The sequence below is a fragment of the Nicotiana attenuata genome, unplaced genomic scaffold (assembly GCF_001879085.1).
Source record: "Nicotiana attenuata strain UT unplaced genomic scaffold, NIATTr2, whole genome shotgun sequence".
Lineage (NCBI taxonomy): Eukaryota > Viridiplantae > Streptophyta > Magnoliopsida > Solanales > Solanaceae > Nicotiana > Nicotiana attenuata.
In genome coordinates this window covers 299879-311031 of record NW_017670783.1, presented here as the reverse complement: position 1 = coordinate 311031, position 11153 = coordinate 299879, and the positions used below count along the sequence as shown (strand labels likewise).

General features: G+C 34.3%; 2 protein-coding genes across 2 annotated transcripts; one reads left to right on the top strand and one right to left on the bottom strand.

Moving 5' to 3' along the window:
* Window positions 1–1799: 1799 nt before the first annotated feature.
* Window positions 1800–6421, top strand: LOC109243293 (aspartate-semialdehyde dehydrogenase). The gene is made up of 7 exons (XM_019410200.1): window positions 1800–2451; window positions 4410–4496; window positions 4603–4647; window positions 4744–4839; window positions 4954–5055; window positions 5842–5996; window positions 6074–6421. The coding sequence occupies exons 1-7, from the start codon at window positions 1873–1875 to the stop codon at window positions 6153–6155; spliced, it is 1146 nt and encodes a 381-aa protein (XP_019265745.1). The 5' UTR covers window positions 1800–1872; the 3' UTR covers window positions 6156–6421.
* LOC109243294 (probable S-adenosylmethionine-dependent methyltransferase At5g38100) lies at window positions 6221–8203 on the bottom strand. Its single transcript, XM_019410201.1, has 2 exons — window positions 7728–8203; window positions 6221–7264 (listed from the first exon to the last, which is right to left on the bottom strand). The coding sequence occupies exons 1-2, from the start codon at window positions 8100–8102 to the stop codon at window positions 6923–6925; spliced, it is 717 nt and encodes a 238-aa protein (XP_019265746.1). The 5' UTR covers window positions 8103–8203; the 3' UTR covers window positions 6221–6922.
* Window positions 8204–11153: the final 2950 nt, after the last annotated feature.

Sequence of the window (11153 nt, the reverse complement as noted above, 5' to 3'; positions counted from 1 at the left end):
CCAATCTTGGCCTAAGTTCGGTAATCCTCTAAAAACCCAATATATCAATTTTTTCAGCATTCTATTTTTTTTCAACTGAATTAATATTTAATATTTAGTTTAATTTACATGTTTGCAGTGAAATAAACATTAAATCAGTTGTAAAACATCAGTTTCATAAATCTGAAAACACTACGTATAAGTTTAGAAGGTGAATATTTAAATAAGTTCTTACATTTAAAAGTTACAAACATCAAAATACTATTATTAATGAAATAATATCAAACATTTTGACACGTATAAAACGTTGTACGAATAGCAAAAGAGAAAGCAAAAACAAAATAACATATTGTGGGCTGGGCTTAGAGGACAACCTAATAGCCCACAATGATTTAAACCGAGAGTGCTTACGTGGCTTGTTAGATATGGCCAACATTCAAATATACAGCAGCCAAACTTTCCGGTGACTTAAAGGAATCCCATTTTTTGACTCATAATAAAATCCTACATAATTAATTACATCGCTTCTTTTAACTGACATTTTCCTCCATTTCTCCAATCCATTCCGCCGCCATATTGCGGTTCCATAAAATTAGTGATCGAATGTCAAATTTTAATAAGAGATCATATACTTTTTTATTAGTATGTATACACATATATATTTTAAAAAATTAATTTTGCTTTTTTTTTTTATCATACTTACTGTTTATAGTATATATTCTTAAATGACATAAAATCTTTAACTTCTTATAGTAATATTATTATTATATTAGAAAAAAATAATTTAAATAAATAAAATGTCAGACATGTATTTGCAATATGTTACTTTTGATATTCTTGTAATTACTAATATAAAAATTTAAGTAATTTAATTCAAAGTATTAAAAATAATTTTATTATTAAAGAGTAGAAAAATTTGTTTCTTTTTCATAAATTTTTATATTTTTTATTTTTTCTACAAACATTAATATTGTCTAATTTGAAATAAAATTATAAAATCCATTATTAAAAAATTTGGGGGACCAAAATCAAGGCTTTACTAGTCTCCTACTAGAGTCATTTGTCCACCCGTGACATTCTCAATCAAATTTATAGAGTATCACTTAAGATAAGGCAACAATGACAAGAACATTAATGGCAGCGAGTGTGTCATTCAATTACCAAATGTGAGTGAAGCTGGTTGAACAATACGTTCATGGTAGTGCAGTAGTCTGTAAATAATTGTTGATTGTCAATAAGGGACGGCTCAACAAAACTGGTGGCCTAAAATCAAAATATATTAAATAGACCGTGAAACTTCTTTTATAAAGTTCATATAATATTGAGACACAAAAAAAACATATATGACTTTGATCTAGTGGTGAGAGTGCAATTCATGATATGTGAGTTATGCACACGTCATATGGTATTGAATCCTTCGCTTAAGTAAAAATGATATAGGGTGAGCCTATTATCCATCGTGTTTCGAATCTTGCGTCATTGGTCTCGGGAATTTCTTTTTTATAAAAGATGAGACACAAAAGAACTTGCTTTCTGGTGGTGGATCAATCAAATGTGATTAAAAGAATAGTTAATTTAGAGAATTTGAGTTAAAATTAAAAAGTAAAATCGTGAGAACCATGAAAAAGGACTATACATAAAGAAATAAAAATAAAGTTGATGAGAAAATAACTATATATTACTTAATTTAACGAGAAAATCCAATTAACTCACTTAATCTTACGCCTACCAAATATTAAAAATTATTAAAATTTGATTTTATAAATAACTATATAAATATAAATTATGAAATATATATTATTTTGGGGGCCTTAAATATTTGGGCGCTAAAGCAAGGGCTTCACTTGCCTTAACCTTGACCCGCCCTTGAGTCCGCCGCCGCTTCCCGCAAAAATGAACACTCCAGCACTTTCTGTCCGCCACAACCATTTCCTCCACCGCGGCGCCACCGCCATTCCACGACCACGCTCCATCACCACCTCCACCTCCCCTTTCCGCGTCCGCATGTCTCTCCAAGAGAACGGCCCATCCGTTGCCGTCGTCGGCGTCACCGGCGCGGTCGGTCAAGAGTTTCTCTCCGTTCTCTCCGACCGTGATTTCCCTTACCGTTCACTCAAACTCCTCGCAAGCAAAAGATCAGCTGGTAAATCAATGAAATTCGAAGACAGAGATTATACAGTTGAAGAGCTCACGGAGGATAGTTTTGAAGGGATAGATATAGCATTGTTCAGTGCTGGCGGTTCTATTAGTAAGAAATTTGGACCGTTAGCGGCTCAAAAGGGGACTATAGTGGTGGATAATAGCTCGGCGTTTCGAATGGATGAGAACGTGCCTCTCGTGATACCCGAAGTGAATCCTGAAGCAATGGCGCATGTGAAGCTAGGTTCTGGAAAAGGAGCGATTATTGCTAATCCCAATTGCTCTACTATTATTTGCTTGATGGCTGTTACTCCTCTTCATCGTCGTGCTAAGGTGACAGTTTGATCTATCATGTTCTTTTTCCTGGTATGTTTAAAGATGGTAAGTTGCTTGTTTGACTGAATACGGAGTTTTAGATACACAAAAAGAAAGACTAAGGCTTGTGATTTAAAATAAGCTATAAACATTTATATGGTTATGAATCATATCGTTCAGGGTAAAATATGAAGTTTAAAACTAAATTATTTCTAAATATTGAAAGGTCCGTTCTTTTTGGGATGAACTAAAAAGGAAAGTGTACCATATAAAATGGGGCAGAGGGAATGGTGGAAATGTTGAGAACATCTTGTTTAGATAACTGTTAATATGAGAATTAGATGTTTCATGTACTTTTGTTGTTTAGAGATTTGTATGATTACTGCTAATATGAGAATTAGATGTTTCATGTACTTTTGTTGTTTAGAGATTTGTATGTTAGTAGAAATTTTGGAGAACGTCTGGTTTAAAATTGTTAATTTGAGGTAGATAGGTTAGTAGAAATTGTGGAGACTGTCTAGTTTAGAATACGGTTAATTTAGGAATTACATCATTGGTGTATTTTAGTTTGTGTAGATATTTATTTGGCATGTCTGGAAAATATGTATAGAATTTTTAGTTTAGAGTACAGTAATTTATGTATTAGATCTTTCATGTCCTTTTAGAGTTTGATTCGACATGCAATTTTTCGTTTACGATTTATATATGAACAATGTCTTTCTTGTGGTAATTGTTACTTTCTTTGTTTCAATATACGTGACGTAGTTTGAGTTGACTTGGAGTTTTGAAAAAAAATGAAAACTTTCGAACTTGTGGCCTGAAGCATGCCATAATATTTGTGTGGCTAAGACATTTCAAATTTGTGGTCTAAAACATTTCATAACATTTGTCTAGCTTATAGAAGTTCTCATTAAGAGTAAAATGGGTACAATGAAAATTTTAAAGTTATATTATTTTTAAATACATAAATGCACCCTTCTTTTGGAACAAACTAATAAGAAAAGCGTGTCATATAAATTGGAACCGAGGGAGAACTTCCTTTTACTACATTCAACCCCAAAATTTGGGGTCTCCGTATACATCCTGCTCTATTTGGAAGTGTATTTAGTGAATTCATCATTATTATATTATTTTTATCTGGCATATGAACCGGTTGTTACTTGCAAACTGACATATACATAGTGCTCTTCTATTTCTTATAAAAAAAATAAAAACAACAATAGCAACACATTTAAAAAAAAAATCAAATAATAGTGCCAGTGCGCATATAGATGATCAAAAAGTTTAGGCTCTGGCTTTTTCCTATGGAGATAGAAGTTTTTTTTTTTTTTGATGAAGTGGATATTGGAGGTGGCTGATTGTTAGGATTGCTATAATAGCTTGTTTTGATTGTCTGGTTTAAGAGCAATTAATTTGAGGCTAGATATATTGGTAGAAAGTTTAGCGGATGTCTAGTTTAGACCACGGTTAATTAGAGAATAGATCATTGGTGTCCTTTAGGGCTCGTTTGGTACGAGGGATAAGGGATAATTAATCCCGGAATTAAATTTGAGATGAGTTTATCACATTTGGTTGGGATAAAATCGTGGTATAACTAATCCCGGGATTGTAGTACTTTTTTATCCCCAAGGGATGGTGGTGGAATAACTAATCCCATGATAATTAATCATGTGATAACTTGCTTCCCAACCAAACGACCCCTTAATTTGTTTAGAGGTTTGTTTGGCATCTCAGTAGAAAATGTAGAGAATAATTTGAGAATTAGATCTTTCATGTCCTTTTAGTTCTCGCTTAGATATTTGTATGTCAGTATAAAATCTGACAAACGTTAATTCGAAAATCTTTCTCTTACACATGCATCTTCGTGGTAGTTCTTAGACCAACAGTTAATAGTCTAAGAACCGAGTTTAAGAACCGAGTTTAAGAACCGACTCAGTTCAGTTTTATTCATCCTATGTAGATATGCATATTGTCAGGTCAAACGCATGGTTGTTAGTACATATCAGGCAGCTAGTGGTGCTGGTGCTGCTGCAATGGAAGAGCTAGTTCAGCAGACTCGTGAGGTTTTTATTATGCTTCCTCTATCTTCCATGGCTTAATATATCTAGTGATTTTAGGTTACCAATTAAAAATCTCATGATTTGATTGATGTTGCCTTGTACACATTAGGTCCTGGAGGGCAAAGAACCAACTTGCAATATCTTTAATCAGCAGGTCTCGCTTGTGATTTCCCTTCTCAATGCTCAATTGTTTCTTAAATAACAAATGAATGCAGTGACATCTAATTGCTTCTTTTACAAAATTGTGCAGTATGCTTTTAATCTTTTCTCACATAACGCACCTGTTCAACCCAATGGATATAACGAAGAGGAAATGAAGCTGGTCAAAGAAACAAGAAAAATATGGGTAAGTATACTTATTATAAGACCTTGGTATTCAACGATCATGTTTGGTCCTAGAGACTAAAATAAAATAATTGGCCATTTACTGTATTGACGCATTCATTCTGCTTGTTACCAGAATGACATGGATGTCAAGGTTACTGCAACATGTATACGTGTTCCTGTTATGCGTGCACATGCTGAGAGCGTGAATCTTCAATTTGAGAAGCCCCTTGATGAGGTAGCCTTTGCTAAACTGCAGCAAAATCTGTTATTTATCTTCCTGTCTTGACAAATGGTTCTTTTGCGTTTCAAATGAACCTTTTCTTTTTCTTCATTATCTTTTAGGCATTGAACTTGTGTTTATTTGATACTAAAATGCATAAAAGCTGTTACAATCTAGGTTTACTTGCCGAAAAGTGCAAGTTCGTGTGGAGCACTGCGAAGGAGAATGTACCATCAATTAGTAATGACATAAAGAATAAAAAAAGGTTGCTCTAATGATCATATCTTAACAGTTCCATTCAGTACATTATATTTAGTTGTGTGCTGAAGTGGCATGGAACTGCAGTGATATATGAAGTCCTTGCGTAATAGTTACCACAAATTGGAAATTTGTCTCCTTGAAATTTATTAAATTTTGAGCTTATTGGCTAGAATATCTATTTGATGAGTTCAACTCACCTGAAAGAATGGTGCAATGAGATAGCTAAGTACTACATAACAATAAATTTTAGCTTTTCTATAATCTTGTGTTAAAATGAAATTAATCATGTGAACTATGTCTGGTCAGCAAATTCTGCCAATTTTCTGTTACTAGTCATCGTGGGAAAGAAAGATAAAAATAAGGAAGAGATTATTTCTCCTTTTTGATTAGTATTGGTGGATCAACTGGAGATGTTTGTGTGCGAGTACTTTAAATATGTTCTTTGTGATCCATGGAGTGAAGAGATCCTTTTTGTAATTATTCTCTTACTTTCTCTTTACCTCAGGATAAATTACTTGAAGCTTTTCTTGAACTGTGCAGGATACTGCAAGGGATATCCTTAAAAATGCACCAGGTATAATTATCATTGATGATCGTGCTAGTAATCGATTTCCAACCCCACTTGAAGTTTCCAACAAGGATGATGTTGCAGTTGGGCGAGTACGCCGTGATGTTTCCCAAGATGGAGATTATGGGTAAGAATTGGTTTATAGGCAAGTGTTTTCTCTACTTACTTTGCAGGACCTCCGGACTAATGACTTCTTTTATACAGGCTGGACATCTTTGTTTGTGGTGATCAAATACGCAAGGGAGCCGCCCTTAATGCCGTCCAGATTGCAGAGATGCTGTTGTAGTTTTGCGAATATAGCTTCATAAAAAAAAGGGTTTTGCGATACAGCGCCCAAAGGTTCTATTTTTGCTTGAATGTGAGAGACGTAGAACCTGAGGAAGATAGAGGTGGTCGTGTTTTCCTCTAACAGTTACATTTTGCTCATTGGGGTTTGGCAATCTTCATTCTAGTTTGAGGAGAAATTTTGCTTCAGACTCTCGTTTCTGCGAAACTTTTGTTATTTATAATAATTGTGTTGGCTGAGCTAATGAGTTGCCCTTAGATGGCTAAGCGAGTCTTCCATATTTTACTTCTTGGTTTTCCAGTATTCTCCCTTTGCGCAATCGGCCCTGGTTGATAATAACCATGTCTTTTTTCACGAGAGTTGAGTGAAGTTGTATCTAAAACCAAGTTCATTGCTTGAGCTGCAAGTTGCTTTAAGAATACTGTAGTTAATGCAATCATGCAGCCAGTTATAACATTTCATGTTCTCTGATCAAGCAAATCAGAGTTGATTATGTGTTAAAACACCTATCACTTGGGAATCACATTCAACTTATATTATGCAAAAGCAAAACAATCTTGGTTTGACATCGAAGGGACGTTCATTTTGGACCAGAAGAGATACTAACATTGACACCAGGAAAAGGGTTGATAATTGACATTGTCTTAAAACCACAGTGGCATCTGTAATTTTTCTTTTACCAAACCTCAGGGGAGGAGAGGTGAAAAACACAATTCCAATTAGTTCTTGTGGAAACAGCAATTCTAGACATAGGACCTGGGATGTTTTTAGTTTTGTCCCTTACGCTTCAGAGCAACAAGTAGCAGAAGTTTACTGTAACTTGCATCAAGTTTTGAATAAAACCCTTCATTCTGGTCAATTCTTTCAAACAGTTGATCAACTACACTGCTGCCAAAATGATCTGCTATAAGGCACTCAAAAGCTGCTCTAAGATGATCATTATTCTCTTTGGCATTAATTGGCTGATTCTTAAAAACAAATGGATCTGGTGTCTTCATCATCTCAATGCTGAAGCAGCCATTTCTTTCAACCAGCTTTACCATCTCATCTGGAGTTGTGATGTAATAAGGCAAGTTGAAGGAGTCCACTTGAGCTTCACTGATTATTCCCTATAACCGCAAAATTTGTTTTTTTTTCAAACTGTATATAAATTTCGTTCATCCAGCTAACAAACTAACCACAGTCAACTATCAATCCATTAAAATGCACACATTTTATTTTTACTATAATTGTATATTATGGTACTGTAATATATATATATATATATATATATATATATATATATATATATATATATATATATATATATATTTCTCTAAGCAAGGAAGCTGAACAAAAACAACCTCATTTAGCATAAATATGGTAGTCACATAATTCTGCAGTTAATAATATATACTGCTTCAGATTTGTGGGAGACCATTAGTAGAGGAATCAAAAGGTCATATTTTACTTAAGTGAATGTTAGATGACTCGGTCGAGTAGTACAAGAAGTAGTATCAAATATTGATGAAGGATTAAAATCACAATTTTCCATGTTCCTTTGCTAGAAAAAGAGAGAAGTAAGGAACTCACATCATTAGCCATATCCATGAGAACAGAGCCAATGGCATCAAAAGTAAAACCAATCGCGTTTGTCTTCGAACGATGAAATCCTTGAGGAATAGCTGGTATGACAGGTAACAGTAACCCTCCAACAACAATCTCTTTAGCTCTGGCATTCAGGAAGTTATTGACATCCTTAGCAAACTGAGCTGCATAAGCGTCAGCTACTTCATCTGATGAAGTTGAATAGAAAATCTTTCCTCTATTCCATGCTGGAGACTCCTTGTTTTCTACTTCTATTGGCACTTGTGATAGCCAGCAAAGTGCATAAGAGGCATTCATAATGTCAATGGAGGATTCGGGGAATAACCGGCTGTGGAATGAAATCGTTTGTGGCAAGATCATTGAAGAATACTTGGAATTCAGTAGTAGAGAGGCCTTTTAGTGCACACTTTTTTGCACTGCTTCTATTATATTTTGTACTGCAATGTAGGTGTTGGGACCAATTGAACAGCCTAAGTCTGCAATTCTAATTGTGTTTGATGTGTTGGAGATATCGAATAACTTGCTTATTGCCTCCTTCACTGCTTCTTTTGTAACCATCAGACCTTATCTCTACAAACAATCATAGGTATGTAGGACTTTCAATTTATAATTAGTTATTTCAAAGAAAAAGGAATAATCTATAGGCAGTTGAACAAATTCGTAGTAAGTATCACATAATCAAGAAAATAGTTATTCTAAACTACCTGATAAGTGGAGTTTTTGGAGTAGCTGTATGTGCCATCTCCACCATTCATTGGCAATGGTTTCAGTAAAGAAGATGCTTTGCTATCAGCCATCTTTTACTATCTCTATCTCTGTTGAAGTTGGGAATTCTAGTGGTAATGAGAATAGGACGTGGGGTGCTTTTTAAGGTTGCTGGAACCTGGGTGACAGATGAATGAATATTCAGTAAATGTAGCCTTTTTATACATTTGATTTGAATGAATGGACTACTGTACCAATTAGGGGTGGCAAATGGGCGGGTTGGATCGGATATTGGACGGGTCGACAACGGGTAATGAAAACACGGATAAATTATTCGATCTAACCCATATTTAATACGGATAAAAAACGGGTTAACCGGCGGATAATATGGATAATCATATTATCTATAGCTTCATGAATATGATCACTTTTGAGAAAATTCCTAGTCTTCCAAACTTGAGCAACCCTCAATTTGAGGTTTTGCAAATGTAAAAGTTAAACCCATTAGTTATCTATTGGTTATATATTTTCTAAATGGATAATATGGTTATTATCCATATTTGACCCGTATTTAAAAAGTTCATTATCCAACCCATTTTTAGTGGATAATATGGGTGGTTAACTGTTTTCTTTTAACCATTTTGCCACCCCTAGTACCGATATAAAATTTTTAATCTCACACACAACCTGATGTAAGAAATTATTACTCTTATTGTTTTTAATAATATGGATCAAGACGGGCTTAAATGGAGCGATATAGACAACGAGAATTTATGTAGCCAACTTAGGATTGAAACATTATTGTTATTGTTGTTGTTGATTTGTTGTAGTACCTGATGTAGACGCAATGTGAGGTTAGTGACCATTTTTACTCTCAACATATTCGAATAAGCAACAAAATAAATACTAATTGAGAGCGACAAGGGCTGTTGTGAGATAGTTTAATCAAATCGAGTCTTAGAAATAAAAAAGTTTTCGATAGGATGTGCCTTATAGCCCCTTGATGATTTTAAGGCGTGAAGCCCAAGGTTAAATAGTTAATCATGCTCCCACGAAGTTAACCACCAACGATGTCAAAGATTTGCAGATACTACTAGTAAGTTTGACAAATCAAATGCTGGTATTGGCTCATTTCTTATTTCGTATTGACTGCTACGCTCTTCATTGCACGTTACCAGGAAACTAAGCCTGCACTAATACAGCCTTGTTTAATTTGCTTATTATTATAGTATTATATTTGCAGAAACCTTCTTGAGATTCACACTTGCTACATTTTTCTAACTCTTAATCCCTCAATTATTGTTCCGAGGTCAGAACCATGATATATATAGACCAGAAATCCATGTGAAAATTAGTACTTCCTCCTGTCCAAAATAAGTGATTTTTTGGATGTTTTCACACAGATTAAGAAATCCATCTTTTAGTATTAATTAGCAATGAAATTGACCATATTAACCTTTACTATCTCACATAAACACTCCTAACACATACTCCAACACTATTTACTCCAAGGGCAATGTAGGAGAAAAATAATTAATTCATTCTTGAAATCTGGAAAAATCACTTATTTTGGACCACAAAAAAAAAAGGCCAAAAAATCACTTATTTTGGACCGGAGGGAGTAGACTTTTGGACATAAGAATGGTAAAATTTCAAAAATGGTAAAAAAAAAAGAATTTCAAGTGAAAACGGTATTTGAAATTTAGAGTTGTATTTGGACATAAATTTCAGTTTGGGTTGTTTTTGAAGTTTTGTGAATGATTTGAGTTAAAATTTTAAAAAACAGCCTTTTGGAGTTTTTCAAATTCTCGAAAATTTCCAAAATGCATCTTAAAGTGAAAACTAAAATTTTTATGAACAACTGATTTTTAAAAAAAAGTAAAATTTTTTTTATGTCCAAACGGTAATGTTTGGCTCCATTATTAATTGGGACGGAAAGGGCAAAAGGAAAAAGGATATTGACACACTATATACTAATTGACAAGATAAATACTTGCCCGCATATGTACTTAATTGTTTGTTAATTCAATTAGTTAATATGTTGTTTAATTCGAAAAATGTGAGTAACAATTAAAGATGATTTGTAGTTTTAAAGATATGTGATTTATTCTAATACTAGTGAATATACAAGTATTATTAGGTTTAAGTAAGAAGAATTGATGAACCAAACCAGTTTGTTAGAGCAACGGGGACCTCGAGCTCGATTATCTCGGGGGCATCGAGGTGAGTTAAGAGCAAATAAAGTATGAACAATAAAGTAAAGACAATAAAGCTGAAGAACAATTGTGGAGCACGGTAGACGAGAAAAGCAGAGTAGAATATTCTATTGCAGTGAATCAGGTAATTTTTACAAAGATTGGGGTCCCCTTTATATAGAAGGGGAAAACCCTAATATAGTACATTTCCAATTATGACAAAGAATTCTATTGGTACAGCTGTATAACAACCTAGTACGGACTTGTACCATTTCGTACAAATCTTATCCCTTAATTTATACCCTGATCCTCATAGCCTTGAGAAATTCCCGCTCTTTCTTGAGTGTCATCGAAAGTGTACTGCCCCCGAGGCAGATCATGGCGGGTCTTCGATTAGCTCCCCCGAGGTCTGCATTTTCCAATCAAATCTGGTCATTACTTCATGCTACCCCGAACTCAAGCCCCGGGTTCCATTCAGACCTCGAAATCGAGCTCTCCGATTTCGGCCGTA

What these genes read in the sequence shown, in the direction of transcription:
- LOC109243294 (XM_019410201.1), bottom strand. Translation starts at nt 8,102, where the DNA reads ATGATCTTGCCACAAACGATTTCATTCCACAGCCGGTTATTCCCCGAA. An exon ending in TCATGGATATGGCTAATGAT is followed by an intron (nt 7,265 to 7,727) that starts GTGAGTTCCTTA and finishes TTGCGGTTATAG; the next exon opens with GGAATAATCAGTGAAGCTCA.
- LOC109243293 (XM_019410200.1), top strand. Translation starts at nt 1,873, where the DNA reads ATGAACACTCCAGCACTTTCTGTCCGCCACAACCATTTCCTCCACCGC. An exon ending in GCAATATCTTTAATCAGCAG is followed by an intron (nt 4,648 to 4,743) that starts GTCTCGCTTGTG and finishes AAAATTGTGCAG; the next exon opens with TATGCTTTTAATCTTTTCTC. An exon ending in TCCCAAGATGGAGATTATGG is followed by an intron (nt 5,997 to 6,073) that starts GTAAGAATTGGT and finishes TCTTTTATACAG; the next exon opens with GCTGGACATCTTTGTTTGTG.